At 38.6% G+C, this 22,343-nt stretch overlaps 1 protein-coding gene across 5 annotated transcripts; it reads right to left on the bottom strand.

The window, feature by feature from the left end:
- Nucleotides 1-873: 873 nt before the first annotated feature.
- slc4a10b (solute carrier family 4 member 10b) lies at nt 874-21,897 on the bottom strand. 5 transcript variants are annotated; one of them, XM_035677250.1, is made up of 25 exons: nt 21,710-21,897; nt 18,161-18,177; nt 14,550-14,631; nt 12,161-12,313; nt 11,910-12,048; nt 11,272-11,432; nt 10,879-11,064; nt 9,180-9,268; nt 7,773-7,930; nt 7,535-7,622; nt 6,774-6,920; nt 6,574-6,677; nt 5,851-6,025; nt 5,558-5,691; nt 5,000-5,245; nt 4,744-4,849; nt 4,244-4,405; nt 3,873-3,986; nt 3,572-3,733; nt 3,179-3,430; nt 2,893-2,961; nt 1,877-2,050; nt 1,229-1,348; nt 1,083-1,147; nt 874-968 (listed from the first exon to the last, which is right to left on the bottom strand). In XM_035677250.1, exons 1-25 carry the CDS (start codon nt 21,768-21,770, stop codon nt 896-898), a joined length of 3,237 nt encoding a protein of 1,078 aa, XP_035533143.1. In that variant the 5' UTR covers nt 21,771-21,897; the 3' UTR covers nt 874-895. The 5 variants fall into 5 exon arrangements, with proteins under 5 accessions (XP_035533143.1, XP_035533144.1, XP_035533148.1 ...); XM_035677251.1 differs by lacking the exon at nt 18,161-18,177 and adding an exon at nt 17,784-17,806 and having other exon boundaries at nt 21,716-21,897; XM_035677255.1 differs by lacking the exon at nt 18,161-18,177 and adding an exon at nt 9,938-9,940 and having other exon boundaries at nt 21,723-21,897.
- Between the last annotated feature and the right edge of the window lie 446 nt (nt 21,898-22,343).

Here is a 22,343-nt window from a genome sequence, read left to right as displayed (position 1 = left end):
ATTGTAGGCTACTTAAGACCCATAAAAATAATGTATGATGTTCCTTGTTCTTTCCCCCACTGGACACCTGTTGCATTTCATTTTGTGGCAACTGTTGGTGTTGCAGCCGGTGATGAGTTACAGTTTCACTTACTGAACTCTGGTGCAGATCTGTTTTGCATATAGATTACATCTTCTTCAATTTGCAAATTCCCTTTATCACATTTTAGAGTTAGCTGAGCATGCGAATGTTAAGAGGTCCAAGTTGAGGGGAAACAGTTCTACATTTTGAGAAATGTCATTACTCACTTTTTTGTGAAGAGTTACAAGAGAAGATTCATACCACTCTCATGACTTTACAGTAAAATTCTCCAAATTGTCAAACTATTCCTTTAAACCTTTTCAGTGCATTAAAGACACAAGAATGGACATGTTTTTTAAAACATGCACATTTTGCACATCACTTTTACTTGTATTTCACACAAAAAAGATGTGCCTGATTTGGAATGACTCATAATGCTCCCTATACAGATTTCTGTAAATTAAAACAGATAGATAGATATACAGATATATATAAAGCATCACAAGACGAAGCCAAATATTTAATGAGTTAATGGCAGCCAACCTTGGAGATAAATACTACTGTAGCACGATTTCTTTATTGAAATGTTTACCTAAGCTTATTAGTGCCCACACATAGTGTCTAATTGAATTACCACATATTTTAATGTTTCTTTTTTTAGTTTTTGAGTTGAAGTATGTATTTGAGTCAAAAAGATGCTGCTTTTATAATTCGCAATAAGAACTCTATTTTCATCTCTGTCAACACAACATTATCCAGATAAACAATGAGTGACTGTATATTCAACACAGCAAAAAGTCTTACCATAATGTTTTGAGGTCTTTCTCAAATGTCTTAGGTTGCTGTCCAAGTATTTCCAAAAGAACCTTTTGACATTTCATCTGTGATATTGATGATGGGTATTCCTCTGTTAAAAGAGAAGCCAGGTAACAATTTACATCTTTATGCAACAAAGTAATGTGCTGTACATAAAATGGCATTTAGAAAAACAGTCACAGTTGAGTAAATGTTACTAACTTACTTGTACCCTTCTAATGGCACTTGCACTACTGCCTCATCTTCCGCCAGTATACTCTGCTCCTCTTCCTGGAGGTTGAATAAAATAAAGTTTAAATGTAAAAAATTGCATGCTGTTCTATAGCTGTTTGTTTATGAGAGAAATAGTACCTCTTCAGCGTCCTCAAGCTTCTTTTTCTTACTCTCTGGCATGAGGTCATCCAGCCAGCTCATCTCTCTCTTGGTAAAGAAACAGTCCATGAGCTTCCGGATGAACACCAGAGCCAGTACCTGCAGAATAGAGACACAGAACTGAAACATCTAAGCACACAAAAAATGGCCAAATAAAGGAGTAATGCTGTGCTGAAGAGGTAGATGGATTAAAACTAATAGGAAGCAGACACTAGTGGTAGCATGAAAGACAAATCAGTTGAAATGGACTCCCTTATTGTTTAGATATAGTCAGCATGTTCCCTGTGTTATTTTGGGAGTAATATGAAATAACTAACAAAGCCATAACAACAAAAAAACAAACAAACTGCTTTGGTAAACAGAAACTGCTGTCACAAAAAATGAAACAAACCCACAGAGCGATGATCCTGACCAAATATTAAGTCTTTTTGAGTTTACATTATTATAAGGCTTATATATTATCATATAAGGCCTGCATTAATCCCAGTGTATATGGAAGGAGCCCTACTAACCCCAGTAGCATACCTGTACTCATATACTGAGCCCTGCTAACACTTAGATTTGTGGTGAAATGTATGCTGCCTGTGTAATGGTCCTGCAGAGGGTATAATTGGACTGTTTACACACCATCATGGGAAAAACAATGGCAGCCTTGGAGGTCTTGATGACCCAGAGCATAATCAAACAGCTGAGCTGGATAATGGTGAAGAGGTGCACCTTCCTCAGGGGTACATGTCGTAGATAGATGAAGTCTGGCTGATGCTTTGCTGGCATACCAAACAGTGTCAGGCGGTCAAAGAACTGGAGGGGATAAATGATAAGCAATTATTAAACCTGCAATAACTGTCTTTTTTTGGGCCACTTGGGAGTAGGAAGGGTCTCCCCAGCATCAAACAGCAATCGTTATTGACTAGCTGGTGGATAAAATCCATTTATCAAGCTAAAAGTTGCTCTGCGTCTGCTAGATGTGTAACTACAAAAGGCTGGAGCTCCTGAAAAGCATAGAAGGACACCTCTGCAATAAATATCTTTTTTCCCCCAAACACATTTGTCTTAATTTAAATATAATTTTCCAAACCAATAACAGTAAGTACTTCAAAGTGAAGAAAAAAAAGAAGTAAACAGGGCAATTAAATAACAGTCAGGTGTTCTGTAAATGCTCGGAACACACTGGAGGCCAATTAACACTTTTTATCTGGGCAACCAGACAATATGGAGGCGATTCCCTATCATGGTTTAATGAGAATTAACAGTCTACACAGATTATCCGGAGCGTCTACAAATTAAAACTTAACCACACAGACCAACTGTCTGTCTAATCTCAGCCATGCAGATAATCTAAAAAAAGTTTAATATTTACAACAGTAATTCTGCACAGGTTCTTAAGTGTTTGATAATCACATTTTAATTTTGTGAGTGCACAGCACTGTTTTCATTCCTAATGTGAGCATTAAGAAAATGTATGTGATACAAATTTTTGTGTGATTCAATTTACTTTCAACATCAGTTAATTACATTTAATCGACTAAAACCAAAGACAATACCAGAGTCAGTCATATGAGGCAAGTGTTGTATCACCATGTAGTCATACAGTATAATGTGAGTGAAAAAAGATGCATACATTAAATACAAAATCATTTTACCTGAATGCCTTTGAGAGAAGATGCTCCCATGTACAGGAACACTCCATACAACACGGGCATAGGAATAAACTGAAACACAATAAAAATGTCAGTAACAGTTCTATTTCAGCAGACCAACTGTACTGTACTCAATAATTAACCAAGGAACATTAAATGGCTTCAGGATGAAGCACAGAAAAATGCATAGAGCAAATACAGAGGGATACTTTACATCAGATTAAATAATACTGGGAGAATAACTGCACACAAATCAAAATGCACAAATAACAAAAAGACAGTGTCTGACCTTCAGCACAGATGTCATGAAGACAGAGCATCCCATGAGGGTGAAGATCATGAGGCCAGTGACGCGTTGCTCTCTGATGCCGAGGAACTTGGGCTGTTCGCCGGGAGCCGAGCACTCTGACTCAAGCTTCAGGCTGTTGACGTGGGTGATAGACAAAACGGTGGCTGCTACGAACCAGGGCAAGCCCATCAAAGAGCACACACCGAGCATCACCCCCACCATGAACAGATCCAGGTGGTACCCACAACCTTTCTGAAAGGGGAAAGCCCCAGTAAATAAAATGTAAGTCAAGCAATTTTGCAGCACTTTCAGACATGCTGAATTCAGATGCTGCACAAACCATTTTACTAATGCAGTCTGCAACCAGAGTTCAAAGCTGGGACAGGAAAGTACCTTGAGTTTGTGTTCTTTCCTGTTGATGATGACAGCTGTGATCTGCTGGTCCATGAAGATGAGGATGGTACAAAGCAGAGCTGGGACCACCGTAATGACGGCGGTCCACCAGGGGTTGGGCCCCAGTGGGTTGATGAACCAACCTCGATCATCTCTGGTTGGCTGATTTTTTTTTTTTTTTTAAAGGTTGTTGTTGGTTAGAGATAAATATTAGTAATTAGTAGAGAGTTGAAATTATGATGTTAGATAGCAATTTGTTCATATAAATCTGGCAAACTGTTTCTTTTGAGGAGTGGCTCACCTTAAACACACTGGGAACCTTTAGTTTTGGAGAGGGGATCCCTAAGGCATAGTCGACTAAGACCATGGTAAGGATGGTGAAGCAAACAGCAAAGTCACTGATGATGGACCTCACCTGATGAAGGGTTAAACATGTAAAAATGCATTTAAATCATTCAGTTTCATTTATTTTACCCAATGTATTGAGAAACAAAAGGGTTACAGGAAACAGGACTCCTTGTTTCTAGTGTGCAGTACCTATATTTGACCACTAGAGTGTACCACTGCACTATGCTTCATAACCACAGCCATGTTTAGCAGCTGTAGCAGCTTTGTCTACATGCTTGGATCATAATGCACTTTAATGGAATGATAATGTATGAAGAATAATACCTTTGTGGGAAAGTAATTACTGAACTTGAAGTCCTTGAGGAAAGCGGACATGATGACGGTGGAAAAGAAGAGAATGACACACCAGAAGAGGACATCAGGAACGTAGGGTCCATGAGGGCCGCAGGCACTGCCCACAAACTCCCCGCGCTTCTCAATACAATCCTGCAACAACAGGTAGAGGGTAGGTATTTATCCTTAGCATATGATTAGCAATAAACCAGCATCGGCAGACTACATTTCCAGAAACAGGGTTTATGTCCACAAAAAACTTAACTGAGTACAAAAAAAATGTGCTTTCATAGTGATTTGCCGTGAGTAATCCAATATAATCCAGCCCACATGCCCTTAATCTCCTCTGTTCAGCTTCCTCCATCTGGGAGAGCATGCCACTTTAAGGTGGAAAACCTAAATGTAAGCTTTTCAGTCTGTCTTTGTGTAACGCAAAAATTCATGACCGACAGATTTGTTTTTGATTTTTTAAAAGCCGGTGTGGGTAGTACCTTGGCCTCCAGTGCTTCCCAGTAGATTTCTGAGGCAGTGACATTATTGAGCTCCCAATATTTCAGGGTACCATTGGTGGGGTCAGAAGGCTCAACGCATGAACATCTGTGGAAGCAAATGAGCATCTGGATGACTAAATAATCCCTGTAACCATACAGGATTAACAGTACCTCCAACGAATGTATTTATTCTTCTTTTTAACTACTTTCAAAAATATACTGTTTGAGAGTATTGTAGGAATAAGTGTCCACATACGAGTACATGGTGAGTTTGTCCAGGTTGTTGTTCTTGTTGAAGGGATAGTGGTCTCCAAGGTGGATGAGTTTCTCCAAGGCTTCGTAGATGAAGATGATGCAGATGAGTGAGGCGAAGGCTTCCTCTGTGAAACGTGTGATGTAACAAACGAGGGAACTGGCATCTGTAGCCACCAGTACGATACAGAGGAAAGCTGTCCACAGACCAATACAGGTTCTGAGTGACAGATAGGACAAGCCATACTCCCTAAGTGGAGATAAAAGAGTGGGACATATCAGAGATCAAACCATGTTATGTATTGACTATTTACTCTTTGTAATGTGGAGGATTGGAGGAATTCATTATTACAAATTAAATGTCAATACATTAAGAGTATTTAAAGGTCTATAAGAAGCCAGATGTTTGAGAGACTCGTGTCCACATATCCCGCAGAAAAGCCAATAAACGTCAGACAATGTAATCACAAAATTATGCAATGTCTAGATTAAACAAACCTGAAATCATTGGTCATTTAGAGTGATTATTTATAGTGTACAGTCAAATAAAAAGACAACATACTTGCAGAATTTGAACAATATCTTTTCAAATACAAGCACTGGCCCGGTGCTGCCGAGAATGGTGAGGGGCTGCCCGGCGAACAGGGAATAGGCTATTCCAGTCAGCGAGGCTCCAAACAGCGACTCAATTGCACTCTGGGGAATGAGAAAGGACAGAGAGATAACTGATGGACAGTTACTTTAGAAATCATCACCATATTGAACTACAACTGTTGTCTAGTACAGTGTACAACGGTGCACAGCCAGTCTTGGCAGAACACTGTGAACATTTAGAGGAAAGGGCATGTGATTTACTATGCGTCCTTCTGTTGCCTCGCCCAGTAGTCCTCCAAAGGTGATGACAGGGGACATGCAGGCACAGTAGAGGAAGAGGAAAGAGGCCACACACTGTAAGCTTAAAGCATCAGTGTAGTCGGACAGGTAGTGGGGTGCCTTGCGCTTGATGTCTAAAAATAGACCACCGAACCACCTGGAAATATAAAAAGAACTTATTCACATGTGAAACCTTCTTTAAATAAGAGATAGCCTAATAACATTTAGCAATATAAATTAATCTTCATTTTGACAGCATTGATCTTATAAAAAAATATATACTACAATTTGTTTCTTTTTCCCTAACTTGCTTTACCTCCATTCCCAAGTATGGCTTAGTGTGATAGGCCTCTGTGATAGAAAAGTCTAGCTGCAAATAGACATCTCAAGACAGGATGTTTCTATGGAAACCACTTTATGACTACAACTACAGACCAAGTTTAACAACAAGTAGCCAATCCACTTTGCATTGTACATTTTGTAGAAAAGTGTTATTTTTCAGTTTATTGGCTTGATTTTAGAAAAGTCTATGTACATTTTAGAAAACTATAAGGAAAGAGTGAATTATGTCATTTATATACATAAAACTCTTCCACATCTGGCATCATTAGCCAGCATTAGTATTCTTTCGATTAGGTCCATAAGACAATATTTTTGCCAATATTTCCTTTTGCTTAAACAAAAAACACCTTTGTGATTCCCCACCTTCCTGTACGCTGCAGTTCTGGACCCCCATGGCCACCTTCCTCCTCTTCATCATCACCTTCTACTAATCCGTTTGGTAAAATGTTACTTTTCTTCCTCTTCTCCTGTTTAACAAACAGTCCACAGCAGTTAGGTTGTTTTTCACATGCATTTTTTTTTTTAAGAAAAGAAGACAACCAGCTTACTGAATTCTTACCAACCTGAGAAGGTACATTTTTTGGAGGCTCTATCCGTATGGATGGGTCCCATTCTCCTGGAGGCAGGACTGTCACTTGATCGAGGAATTCATCAATCCCAGCAATCAGATCATTGCGGTCTTTAGCTTTGTAGGCAACATCATGGAAAACCTGGTAAAAGAAAAACAAATAAGAGGTGGATTACGGCTGCACTCCTGACTCAAACTTTGACTAAGTCCGGTGCATATGCTGCACTCTATGTGCAAGCCTCACCACTCCCATTGCATTTGACATCCTTAAAGATACATGCATGTGTATACAAACATGTGCAGAACATACCGCACAGCCAAGTTTAAGCTAATCAGACCTAGGACCTGCTCACTATGAAACCACAGCATTAACCACTGACTCACAATTATACCTTATAAAACATGCAGTTTCATCAAACTGACTGATTCCAAAGAGAGTATAACAAAGTTTGGAATTCGTCAAAGCCCATCTTTTCCTCAGTGTTAATGGACGGCAGCCTAAATCCCGGACAAAAAGGAGGACATGAGGGCTGACTAATCGCCAAAACATGTCATAAAAGCTCTGTGCTGTGTCTCATGCTGAGAAATGTTCTATCACTTCAGGAATTTGTTTAGTTATGCTGGACTGTGAATTTATGCAAAAGTGCCTGTAGAAAATCGACATCTGGTTGACATTCAAAACAATTCACCCTCCTCTAAACATTAATGAATAATAAACCCTACAGGTGCTAAAACGGTAAAGTGGTGAATTCTTACATCATCTGTCATAAGTGTTGCAATGGACCTCCCAATCTCATGATACTGAGAGCCTCTCCCCATTGGCCCTAAAAGAATAAACAAAAACCTGAAGGCAAAAACAGATATTTTTTTAATACGCTGTCAAATCAAATCTGAATCAGAACTAACTTCGATGCATATTTACTTAATGGTAAGGTTTAGCAGGGTAAATAAAGAGATATGTATAGCAAATTTAGTTGAATCAGCCTGCAGGAACCTTGTAGCGATGGGGACTTCAGTCAGCCCACTGAGCAGGACCGCCGGTGAAAGGCGGACAAATGCCACCACCGGCTTGTTCAGACATTCCAGCTCTCCTACTAAGACATTACACGCCTCAGCCCCCGGGGGGATCTTTTTCATGAAATGAAGGTCAATCTGAAAGAGGACACAAAGTACAGTGTTAAGAGTAACATATAAAAGACCTTGACACCCTTTTCCCGTTAGCTTAACGTCTAAGCTGCTTTGACTGAGAGCATGCTTTGAAAAGATAAAAAGATCATTCATGTTTTAAAAAGCAGTCTATAAATAAATAATTATTGTATCCTCACATTAAATCTCAAATGAAATGGTTTGACTGGATTCTAGTCGAAATTGAGTGCGCATGTCCAGGCTTTGTGTTTCATAGGACATAACATTAGATAAGTCACAGATGTGTTCAAATAAAATACTACAAAATATCATTTAAACATAGATGTTACCCTGACCTGTTGCATTATAACCCATAAGGATGAGATATAGTTCATTCCCCCAAACTGTGATGCCTAAAAGCATATAAAAGTTGACCCTGACCATGAAACTGATCCTCTTACAGTAGCTAAATCTGATTTCCACTCTTTTTGATGCAGTAGACCTCCATTGTACAAAATATTTTGGAATATTAAAGGTGTTGATTTTTCAGCGATAATTATGTGGAGTTGACAAGTGTTGACTGGAGTGTTGTTTGTTCCTTCATAGAGTTCATGTGGCTCTAGGGCGGTTGTTCACAACTATCCAAAAATTATTATTTTCTTGATATATTGATGGGTCGTGACTTACATAAACACTGGTAGAGTGCTGTTTTGCTGATTATTCTTTGCTGTGTGTACACTCCATATATGTCGAACACACTTTGTCCCAGTGAACAGGACAAAAGCATATAAAAGCATATACATTACGCCGGAGGATTTTATCTTTGTCTGTGTTTTGAGGGGTTGTGATGTTCAGATCATCACAGCCGAATTACTTTTATACTTACTTAACATGGTTATAATCCTAATCCCTTACTAGATGATTGTAGGAGCAAGAGATGCATTTGGGCATTTGGGCTGCACGCCTGTCATTCAGTCACTCATTCAGTAGTTGTGTGTGTGTATGAAGGTGTCAATCATCATATTTACTGTATATGAGGACCTATTTCTTGCATGTAAAATCTTATCTTGCAAATTAATTAGTAACTATACCTGACAAATGAATATAGTAAAAACTACAGTATTTCCCTCTAAAATGTGCAAAGTAGAAGAATAAAGCAATATGAAATCAAAATACCTAAGTAAAGCACAAGTTTTCTTATATTACACACATAACTTTAGAAACACAGTACTCTATGTCTGTATTACAGTGCAACTGCACAGTGTGTGTACTGTACCTTGCTGAAGTCCACAGAACTGTTCTCTCGACTGGCGTCAACTTTCCCATCTGAACCAGCTAACTGAGACTGGGAGGATGACATCTGACCTGGATAATCCAGACGGGTGAATTATGAATCAATTCCAAAATAGTCTCAACATTTCAGCAACTGATGATTTCCTGATATACAATGAGAATGACAAGGTATAGAGAATATCTCTAGAAAGGGAAACAAGAGTGAGGATCACACACAGATCACAGAGGCCAGCTTTTACGAGTGCTGTTGTGGATAAAACCACCCAACTATTGTTGTCTCAAAAAATCCAGGCTCACGTTAACGTGATTACTGCCAAGCTGCCTGACCTGCCTAATTTCTGTATGCATTATACAACGGGGTCAAAAATTGACACTAATTATACTGTTTAATACGCTCACAAAGCATGACGTGGAGCTTACCCGAGATTGTTGCTTTGAAATTAGCTAGAATATGCCACACCAGTGAAATTAAATTGCTCATGATGTGCCACCAAGATTTCTAGTAAACTAGAAAATGATTTGCTGCGTTCTGCGTAACTAATTTTGTCATGTGGAGTGTTGGCAAACCTGATGCTTACAAAATGTAGTTGGCAATGATGTAGACAAGTAATTCTTCCAACTACAAGCCTGTCTGTGACTAAATTTAGCCCAAATTTGAACCAAATAGTTCTCCTATGCGAACATCAACAGAAAACAAATGTGTATATTTATATAATTTACTTTTGAAGTTTGTTTTTTAACCTGCTCAACCACTTAAACCCAATAAAAGCAAGCTATTTTGAGTTGCCACACAAATCATGAGGATACTCTCTACAATATGTTATTTAAGTATAAGCTGGTAAAAGGTGTATAAACCAGCACCTGGTGACTTTAGTAAGGCTATGGCAGGTGGGTGGGCAGATGGTGGGTGGTAGACCAAAAAAAGATAAGAATATATGCAAGTTAAGAGCATATGCTTATAACACACACACACACAGACACACACACACATTGCACAAGTATCCCACACTTAAACACTACAAACCAGATTCATTAAAACAGTGGTTTGACCTGTGACCCCTTAAAACAAAGTTATGTCAGTTCACATTGTTAATTACTTAATATTATGTCAACATGTTTTCAACCAAAAACTGATTCTTCTTCTAAGAATGATTTATTTAAATTATAAAGGCCTGAAGAAGTAGAATTTTCCAAAAATTGTCCAACAATTCACAAGACAAAAAATACAAATTTAGAAAGAAGATCCCTCAGATGTATCTTGCAACATCTTAGACGGTCCCCAAGGTTGGGAACCACTGCAATATAGCAGCAGCCTTTGCTATCACAGAGCCATTTTGGCCAATAAAAAACAAAAAACTCAACAACTCTAAAAAGTCAACATATAGTTGAGCTTTATTATGCAAATTTCTCACCACAGATCAAGCATTACCAGTGACCCAGCAGCGTTGATGGTGAAAGCATCAAGATGTAAAGTATGACATTACATCTCACATTTTAGTTAAACGTTGTTGTCTTTTCTGTGTGTAATGGCTACACGGCTTTACATTTATTTATTTCCATCTAATTTTTTGTCGAAGCCAACGGGAACCACTAGAGAGGGGTTAAAAGAGCTGCTTAGGGTTCCAGAGCTGCAGGTTGCCCACCCCTGCAATAGAGGAACCACAGCTTTTCGGTTTTCTCACCATTCTTGTCCAGGTGGAGCTCCGATGTCCGCCGACCCATGTCAGCAAAGGAGCGCACAATTGGCAGGCGATTAGCCAGCTTCTTCTGGTTCTGGTGATGGTGCTGCTTCAGCAGTGTTTCACGTACTTTCTTTCTAAGATCATCTCCCAGTGGTGAGTATAGCTCCTGGTGGTCCAAGATCATGTCTAAGGTGGACACATAGAAGCATGTTTCATTCATGTTTCAGGGTTCTAGCTGAGGATTTTGTCCAGTGCAACTTGATCTTAGTGCAAAGAATAAGTACACTAATATTCCTATATTACAAACAGTGCATCAAACAAATGTAAGGAGCAGAAACTTCCAGCATTAAGAAAACAAATAACATTAACTCTGTGTCTCATAATAGTAGTTACCGGCAATCTCTTCTATGGTATTAGCCCTCATGTCAAGCAGCACAGTGCTGTTGATAATGCAGCTTCGCAGCTCAAACAGGCTGTGCAGAGACAGAGTGGCTACATAGGGCTTACTCCATCGCTCCCCTCCGTCCTCAACATCCTCCTCGAACTTCAGCCACCTGTAACAGGAGTTTGACTATCAGTCAGAAGAGGCCAGCAGACGGCAAAACCGGCCAGCCATCTGTTCTAGCTGCAAAAACAGCACTCATACATTCTAGGTCCCTCTCTCCTCCGATTTAGCTCCAATATGTCTTTCTCTCTCTCTCAGTTTTATCCATTTATATGTCACCTGTATACAAGTATAAATAACAGAATACCATAATTCAGGCAATGGATAAAGTCTACTTTCTCTGATAATAGTCAGTGTAATCGAGATACACTGACTATTATCAGAAAAAGTAACAAAAAGTTAATGTCCTTTTAGTTATAACAATGAATTGCAATTACTTAATGTAATGGGAATACAAACATTAGACACACAGCTACATCTTTCATCAGTATAAGTGGGATCATGTGTATGGCCGGTCTATTCAATCAGAGCTTTCAGTAATGGCATGTAGGTCATTAATGTGTGTAGACGCTACGTTATAGTCTACCTGGCACTTTCCCTCCACTCAGGATCCTCTCCATCCCTCACACAGATTTCATCCATCTCAGTGAAGAGGTCATGAGGAATATGCTCCTCATCATCATCCTCAGTACCCAGCAGGAACTGCACTCTCTGGGAGGGAGTGTCTGGGAACGCAAGGAGTTGCACAATTGAGTGGTTCGAACTGGAATGCTTCAGTTAGTAAGATATATCTGTCTGTGCTATAATGCATGCAAGTCTATGACTGTGGAGAAATACCATAAACAGGAGATTCTCTACCCTCCACCAAGGTGAGGGCCCGGTCACTGGTCCTCTTCTTGTGTTTGTTTCCATGGTGACGGTGCCTGCGATGGCTGCGGTGCCTGGTACTGCCCAAAGGGACATGAACCCCGATGTAGAGAGTCCTGTGGCCTGGAGACACACCCACACTGGTTAGAGGAGGATCAAATGCCTAAGTCTGTCTGTCTGTGCGTGTGTGTGCGTGTGTGTGTGTGTGTCTGTGTGTGTGTGTGTGTCTGTGTGCCTTCAAAAGCTTTACAGATAATCATTATGATTTAACTGATCGTGGTTTAGCACTACTTCTTTGTGTTAAGCTTTATATTATTTATTATGGGTTTCTGCTACATGAGGAGTGTTTTTATTGTGATGAAGTGCATCATAGATATTATGTAATAATATAATGCTTACTGCTGCTATATAATGTACCATACCACATTGAGCATCAAATTAATACCACCTGTTATGGATGTACAATAATACATTATCAGAATTATCTCGACTTAACAACAATAAAGAACGTGAAACATTTACTAGTAGTCACATTTGGTTCTGTATAAAGAGAAAAGCGACTGTTGTTGTTTGAGTATAAAAGGTTTTTATCTTTTAGCACCTTCTTTTGCTCAAAGATTCATTGAAAAGATACTTCATTTTGAGTTGTTCCTTTCTAAAAAAGAGCCACACTAAACCATCGTACCACCTTCATGAAAAAATCTAACTCTTTAGTAGTCTACATCATAAATAATCATTTTGTCCCTAAATATGTATGAAATAAAACAGGACATATCATGCTCTCCTCATGAAAATAATAGTTTGGTTATTATACAGTATGTGTTGACTGTTCAAATGTGCACTAAACTAAACCAAGTGTGAAAAAAAACACATGTCTAAATAGAGTTTTTGGTGATGGATGAAAAATATTAAAAAGTTGCGGCATAAGTGATCTGATATACAAACATACAAATAAATGATCACTATTTGTATGGCATGAAATTACAGAGTGATCTAGTGAGGTTATAGTCTATATAGTATAGTATAGTATCTATATACGTATAGTATACTTTAGGCAATACATGAAAGCATATTGCATAACGTGTGACAAGAAAGGTGTGAATTTACGGTTCAAATACATGACGTGTAAAATTGAATGCTACAATTATCTACCAATGAGAGATTTTTTTTTTATCTGCCGTCTTCTATGTAAATTAATATGCATATACTCTGATATAATTGTGTTGCCTGGTTGTTAATTTATGCATCCATTCTTCTACCTTGCACAACTATGTTTGCATGCCCATGTTTGTTTTCTGTGCAGGTATGAGACAGCGTGAGTGAGAGAAAAAGAGAGCATGTCTGTGTTTGCACTTGTAAGTCAGCCCACTCAGCTCACTGCAGTATGACATGAAAATTCACCTCATACAGCACATACAGTGCTCTCCAGAATGATTGGTACAGCTCTGCCAAAATGCTGGGCACAAGTAATTAACCAAGATATTCTTTATTTGGTATTTTGGATTTAAAACTATGGGCATAGGGTGTTGTTCTGAATATTGACAATTAAAAAGCACTGTATTAGTTATTGACACCTGTTCAACATCATTTTATTGATTAGGTCAAATCAACTTGGGTTTAATATAGCTACATTCTTTAAATAAATGCCACACACATTATAATATTTTTACACTTCTCAAAATAATTCTCATGTATTTTGCAGCTATTTTGGACAACTTTTTATTTTAAAGTTTTGTGGAGGAGCTCTGGGAAGAAATTGCAAAGAGGAGCCGTAACAATGTGCCTGATAACTACTATTTAAAACACTGAAGTCTTACTGATGAGTAAAAGTTCAGTTCAGTTGAGTGCCATCAAATATGCAAAGGCAAGTTGTTTACAAACCTACTGAAGCAATGTGATTAGCACACACACACACACACACACACATGAGATACACACTACTCACACTTACAGTAGTGTCAGGCTTTACATCTGTCCATCTGCATTATGGCAATATTTACTATTTATACACTTTTAATGTGAGTGTAAAGCTAAAGCTGAAAAGCTGCGTATTGTTGACTGTGTCTGCATATATAGATGGGGAAAGCTGTTGGCCTTTAGTTACCCAAAGTTACTCAATCTTACTGTTTGTATCTTTGTTTTGATTGTCCATGTTTTTCACTGGTTATGAAATTGCTGATGCGAACTCAGCTCACCCACAGTTTTCTACCTCCCACTCTGCTCTTATCTTTTAACTATGAAAAAGCTGTCAAGAGGAAAGCAGCAGTTGCAAGTACAGAGTAGGCGGACTCAGCTACAGCAGCCTTTCACTGCTTGAAGCTTTTTGTATTCCAGATGCATTCGGTGTCCGTCCAGGTACCTTCTAGATCTTCCTTCTCAAAGTTGGTTCCCTGTTGGGATCGGGTTCCTCCTCTGTCCACCACAGCCTCGTCGTCATTCCTCTGTTGGAAACATATTGGCAAACAGACACACACACACACACAAACATATATTCAATATTATAAATATTATTCAAGAGCACAGTCATTCAGTATTTTATCATCTGGAAGTGGAACATAAGACAACATTACTACACTAATGTGTCCTGAACATAGCATGAAATTCAAAGATTCAACGTTATTTTATTGTCATTTAGAATGCAAGGCTGGCGATGAAGTTTAGATATAGTTCCCTTTATGCTACTTAAAAAATAAATTAGATTAAAGAGTCATAAAAATAATGCTGAGGACATTGTGAACAAACACATTTTCCAACCAAATAGCGCAGTTGCCATGGATACTAATTGCACATCTAATATTGAAAAGCATCAAACAAAAAAGCTTTTTATAATGGGAACAATAAATTACCCACCTACAGTTAAAAGTTTTACTTCTGTTTTGAGGAGCTTCCTTTGCAGTGACCTGTACAGTTTTGTTAATGAGAGCCAAGCTCAAAAAGTGACTCACTGCTTGACTTGAATTACAAAAAGTTTGGTAAAGTAAGTTCAGTATCATTGATTTATCCATCTTCTTCTACCCACCACCCACACTACTCCCGTTACAACCACAAGATACACTTGTAATTTGAGGAAAGAAATACAATTATTTATCAGGCTATATTCCAAATAAATAAACCAGTGTGTGGTTATAAGCTTTGATATTATGCTACTAATTCTCAGTAACGAAGACACGCAAGTTATGAAGTCATGTGGGGTTATCCAAACTTTCACATGTTAACAGGCTATGCAAGCGCAGAGTTTTTGTCCAATTACAAGAGAGAATACTGAATGGCCGCTAAGAATGTCATTAAGGCTGTCTGAGCACAAGAGATTTCCCATAGATCATCCTGTTCTACTGAACCAACAGGATTTTACGTCCTCATAAGTACTGCACAGCCGTTTCACATGTGACAAAAGTTAATTAGCAGTTAACCACAACCACTTAAATTCTGTGAAAGCTCTACAAGAGACCTGCAGTCATTGCCTTGGCAGGAGATGGCCTAGAGCACATAGATCTACTTGATTAGCGTCAGATCACTGAGACAACCAGCATTCTGTGGTGTGAATGTCAGTCTGCTTATGTATTACAGAAAGAAGATGAGAGGGAGTAGGTGGTAAGAGAGAATCGGTAAAACCAACAGAAATCATTATTTGTCATTTAGCAGTGCAGGCAAGAACAAAAACTCAACTTTCCAACATTACACAGATGAATTTTTGATATCTGAACACCAACACACGATCACAACTTGGCATGAGCATTCGCAGCTAAACTGTGCAGCCTCAAACAGGCACGCAGGAGAGGAGTGGAGAAGTACATGAAGAGGCTGAGTTGGGGTACAGAGAGGTCACTGCAGTCTCTATAGGAACAAAACAAACAGCCCGCCCACTACCTGTGAAATGAATGTGTCATCATGGTTGCAGGGAAAAAAAGCTGAACATTATGAGGCAAGTCTGGGAGGATGTTAGCAAAATATTAATACATACCTTTTTTTTATCTAGGATAAAACATTTCTAAATCCTTGGTAGGCTGAATTTCACCTTTGACATGCATGACCCATTTCAGAATAATGTATATCATTATAATTACTGATACAGTATAATGTGCACATCACTTTGATGTTGCAGCTGCTAAATGTGGAGCTCATTTCATCAACTTCATATACTGTCATGTAGCTTAATCCATAATAATACATCATAATTTTATGGTTGATTTATGTTATACTATTAATTTTAATCTACAAAGTAATTAATGTTGTCAAATAAATCTGGAGTGAAAAGTACAAAATTGTCTTCCAAAATATATCAACTATTACTATAAAGTAGCATAAACTGGAAATATAATAATTCGATATTTTGGGAAATTAAATTATTTGCTTTCTTGTTTGATAAGAAAATGAAGAAAATGTATACCTCTGGCGTTGTCTGCTCGGTAAATTATCTTAGTTCAGTCAGGACCACTTTTGTCAAAATATCTTTTATTCCAAAGCAGAATATTACATTTGGCGGTATGGCTCTGTTCTGGGACCTCCTTGTCCTTCCACGTGCCTCATGGAATAGTTAAAACAAGGAGACGGCAGCAGAGACCCCCCCCAGCTGGTACAGAACAGAGCAAGCATCAAGGCAATCAGAAACATTGACATTTGATAAAATTAGAAACAGCATAAAAAGGAGGAGCTGGTGGTGGAAGGTGGTTGCAAAAAGAAGGCTTGTAGAGGAAGCAGCAGAGATATGGCAGGCTAAAGCAGCTTAAATAAGCGTACAATTGATTAATTGGATGCTTGAGGGAATCAGGTGAGCTGTCAGCTGACTGTGTATGGTTTCCAATAGGAAGCTTAGAGGAATCAGCTGATCCATCAGCTGATGTATGTTTATGACTAGCTGTGATCATATGATATAGCTGTAACTGAGAGCTGAGCCTGACTTCGTGGCCTGCCTGAACTAACTATGCTCAATTTTAGCATAAAGACTGGAAATGGCTCTGTCCCAAAGGTGACAAAAAATTTGCCAACTAATTAACATGCTTTATCCTGTTGGTTTAATCAGCGCAAAAACCTTAGTGCAAATACAACAACGTGTAGTAAACCACATATTTTTATATTCCTTTTACTTAACCAATTGCTAATGGTAGCAAACTAACAGGGATTCAGTTGCTTATGTTGTTATACACAATAACTGACACATGCAACTGTGATCAATTGGTGGTGCTTGGTTAAAGGTCAGGGGTTCAACTATTGATCCTCTTTGGACTATGAATGCCTACACTAATTCTCAATTTTCACTCTGAATGAACATGTTGGACTGATAATGCAGAGCAACACAGGTAGTGTAGTTTCATCATATTTTAAACTGTAGCTGATTAAAAATAAATGCATACAGAAAAGAAAAAAGAAAAACCAACATTACTACTGCAAACAATGTTTGCTGAACAATCTGTGGAATGTGTGACTTATAAACACTGTAAATATTTAGACACGATTACTTATCGGAGCTGGGCACCATGCTGGTGTAGATTAGTGCGCCAGTGGTATGGACTTAAGAGTAAAACTCATTTGTCACTGTCATTTACTGTAAGTCCAAGCAGCAACAGCTGGGATTGAGAAAGCAAAACAAACATACAACTGTTTTTACTGCTGGAGTGGCTTCTGCAGGATCAATCCTTTCTCCTGGAAATTACAAACAGATTCAAAGCACTTATTACAGCAGGTATTTTTATCCTGAAAGCTTGATATCAGCTTTTCCCTGAACCATCTTGGCCGCCAGTTGACCATCGAAGCATTATGATAATGAAGGGCACTGCTGTTCACAGCTGCAGTGTCACATGGGCTGGCCAGACCACAAGGCTGATGTTGATAATCTGTCTACAGATATACAGGGCATGGATCAACATCCCTGCTCAGATTAAACTGCCAGTATTTGTTACCAACACACCAGCCGCATAAACCCACATTAAACCTGCACTGTGCTCACATACAGTGGTTACATTTCTAAAAAACGATATCATAGTTTTTGTGTAATTGGTTGCACGCATTTATTAATACTGAGTTCAACTCTTTACACAGTCTGCACAACAGAGGTTAGTGTGGATTAAATTGAGGATCACTTTTAATTTGCTTGACACAAAATGCATTCAGTGACCTCATCTTTCAAAATTCAGAAACTTTTTTCCACCATGAAAACTCAGTATAGTCACACTCCAGTTTGCACATGTTTACATGGCTGCTATTGTCAAAACTTTACATATCCAAAAATGACTTGCTATATTCTGCTACATGTACACCTGACCTGATGTTAAAATGTTTAAATTGCTAATAAGGAACACTGAGCGCCTATTTTCATTCCTATAAAAAAGACTGAGGAAGAATCCATAACATTATGTAATTGTATGGGACAATATGGTGTTCCACCAGTCTCTTCCAGTCACATAGTGATTTACAGCCTATCCCAGTGTCACTTTTCCTTCCACCTTACTCTCCATTCCTCAACTCCATATAGAGGAATTCTTTTCCTCATGAAGATGGAAAGTTGATGACCACCAATCACATCAGATGTGCTTCTTAGATGCAATTAATGATGGGTGTCTGGACATTATCAGGGATCAGACACACAAAAATATTCTTTGCCAGTTGTATTGCAGAGGATATAAGGTGAGATGTGGATGATAACTTGTGGCCAAATGCAGAAGAAAGTATTTCTACATTTGTAGCTATCCTGTACAAGTATAATAAATATGTATAGTTTTGCTTTGTATTACTGGAATACTTTAGTTTTATTTGGTGCATTTGTAAATACTGTATGGCAAAAACAGCTAAACAAATAAAACATATTGTGGCACTTCTGATTTATTCCTGGTCACACTGTAAATTAACACAATCCATAAAGAAATGCCCTTCCTCTTGTAATGGCATTTTGGTTTATGCTGAATACATAAATAAAAGATACTTCAAAGACAATAGTGATACACACTACAATCCTTCCCATTGTTAGTGTTGTTGTGTGCTCAGTGACACAGTGTTGCTGTTGTCAGACATATGTTGTTAGTGTTCTGGTACAAGAGCATTTTGGATGTGAGATTAACTGTTGGGCTAAGCTGCATGTCACTAAAGAGAACTTGAAAAGATATGTTAGCAATTCTAAAACGACTATAATGTCCCCTAGGGAGGATATCTTACCCTCATATTCCTTAATAAGTGCACTGCACTCACTTAATGTAAGCCCTCTGGAAACAAAGGTCCACTTGAAGCAAATTCCATGATGGTTTTGTGTATGAACAGACTCATTTTGCCATTCAAAGGGGTTGATTGGACAAAGAGATGTCAGGATTTAACATTAACACATAACCATGACAGATCTACTCACCAGAAAAATCATGTTAAAGGACTGGCAAACCACACAGCTGAAGTGATATCACAGGATGTGGCACATATTTGGATCTGATCCCTACAGATGGCTGTGGCAATTTTGGAACCATCAGTGGCAGCAATATCATTAGCTGCAAGGCTTTCATGTGGCACTGTAATCCTTAAATGTTTCTGCCATAAACTTCAACATCCTGTAAGAGGACACATTAGTACCACTTTTTTTTTCATAAATGCTATTTAGGTGTTTTACAGCTTTGAGTTCTCATTCTGGCAGCCTTAATATCTACATCAATCTCCAAGCAGCATGATGGATCAGTAGTGGTTAAAAAGCTCTTTTGCATTTTGCCAGGATTTTACTCTCATTTTGGTCCATCTACAAAATGTCCACAAATTCTGTCCTGTGAAACACACCTTGCCCTCGGTTAGACACAACAAAGAAATCCTCAATCAAAGATGCACTTAAAGTCAATAAACCAGTGAATACATTAGCCATGTTGTCACAATATTGAAGATGACGAGCAAGTGTCTTCCTACCTGATATTTGAAGCCCCAAGGAGCCTCCAAGTTTTCAGAATTCATGAGCTTTCCCTTCTGTGTCGTCTGCTTTCAGTTTAGACCGAGTGCAACACGCTGAGCTCTACAGTGCAAACTCCTGCTGCCCTGCTCACACCATGCCTGGTAGCTGCTGATGCCCTTCTGCTGTGTCAAACAACTGTAATTTCTGACTGAGCATCTATCGACAGAGTCACCAGTCTCTCATCGTGAGATTACAGCTGTGACATCATCGCCGCCGCCCAACAGCGTCTTATCAAAGACAAAGCTTGATTGCTATAGATGAGCTTGTTACGTCACATCAAATCAACTTTGTCACTCCAAGAGTGTTTTGCAGCTCCACCAGTGAGTCTTCCTTCTATGTGCAATCTTAAAGAAAACCTCAGTGCAACATAACTTGATCACAGTTTTTAACTGTGATCCTCGTAAAAGGATCGTAACTCACCAAACTCCTACGTCCAACTGATGAGCCAAGGAAAGAGTTGACCTGAAAGATCAAAAATGATATATTTAGTTTAACAGGTTGAAGGGTTCATATACATGTAGTATATATAAACAGTGTAATTTAGAAATGAATCAACCCCTCCAGACATTTTTTTCTCCAGATCAGATAAAGATTTACTCTGAAATGTTATTTTTAAACTCTTAAATGTTTAGTGAGTTTTAAGGTCAGGTTGTAACCAAAGCCATGTGGCTTTCAAAGTATTGTACAAGGGCAAAGAAACTCTCAGTCTAAAAGCCTGTTTGTCTAAAACCTCTTCAGCTAAATGGAAAAATCTGTTTTGATGAAAACAGCAAATGGATAATGACAACAAATCTCCTCCAAAATGATCAGCAAAGACCAGTGGGGATGGGCCCACGTGTCTCTGAGAACATCCCCTGAGATACTTTATTTTCTTTTATATGAATAGGATTTAAATTTGTCCAAAAAAGACTTGTAGAAATAGAGTTTGTTTGTGAAAGGATATCTGTGTGTGAGATAGCTGCCTGAGCATGCACTCGTACAGCATCACCCAACCATACATTTACTGCACTGCACATACATCAACCTTAATCTGTCACAATTTCATTACAGCATGATGAGACGCGATCACTTCCTCTGAATTTACTATATTAATAGGACATCTGTCAAAACAGGGATTTGTCATATATAAAAATGATATAGCACAGTGTAATTGGACATTACTTAATCACTCCAACAGTGTACTTGTTACTTATCAAACATCAAACTTAAACATGAATAACTGGTGAAAGCCTCCTGGTAGTAACTTTTGCATCTTACTTCTTAAGATTATGTCACATTGTGGCTCACTGAAGAATTGATTAGACTAAAAGAAATTATAAAAAATAATCAGAGCAGGCTGTCAAACCTTTTGAGCCAGAGAGATAAAGTCAGTTTTGTAAGTTCCTGCAGTTGAGCTACAACCCCAAAGCTCACACAGGTACTTTATCCCCTATGGAGACTTAAACATTTTTGCATCTGCCTCCTGAAGAAATTGTTGCCTTTTTAATAACATATTTCAACATTTTAACATTAGTCTTCAAGTAGTATAGCACATAGATTAAACTTGACAGTCTAAAAAAAAACCGACTTCCTAAAATATTAATCAGTAAATATTTGTCCCCAGGGATCAATGCTCTTTACCGTCGGTAGCAGCGGCTCTATCTGAGCACCTTGGTCCGTGGTATCCATCTTCTTCCCTCAGCAGTTATCAGAGAGCTGGAGCAGAGACCTATTATTATCCCGGCAGGTGTAGCAGTAAGTGAGCGACCACACATGCAGTCACATGTTTATAATCGTCGTCGGTCAGCAGCTCGGGGATGATTTGCGCCTCTTCGTGCTGTCCTCGTTCATAAAACACATGCGCATCTCTGCTTCCTGACGTGGACGCGTCACTGTTGAAATGTTTAACCTTTGTTTCAGATGCAGAGCTGAGAGGAGACTGAACATCTAATCAATATGAAAACAGCAGAGACCATATTTTCTGCGTAAAGTGTTCCGTGGAGTGTGTGCTTATCTGTCATCCCAAGTTATGTAACAGTTTCATTGTGGTTTTTATTAGACCCGGTGGGCTCACGAGGACCATTCTCTCTCTGCTCTGCAGTGTGTGTTTTACTCATATGTCCATATATTTCCAATTCCATACAAATTCTCACTCATACATGGAACTTAAACTCCAAAAAGCCAAGTAAGAAATTGAGTACTGATTAAAAAAAATATCATCTGGTCATATTTACAAACTCTCTGTAGGAAATTACTTTGTGT

This window comes from Morone saxatilis, unplaced genomic scaffold (assembly GCF_004916995.1).
Source record: "Morone saxatilis isolate NCDOM2014 unplaced genomic scaffold, NCSU_SB_2.0 Contig5, whole genome shotgun sequence".
Taxonomy (NCBI): Eukaryota; Metazoa; Chordata; class Actinopteri; family Moronidae; genus Morone; species Morone saxatilis.
The sequence above is the reverse complement of the archived record's forward strand: the minus strand, read 5'-3'. Positions and strand labels throughout refer to the sequence as shown.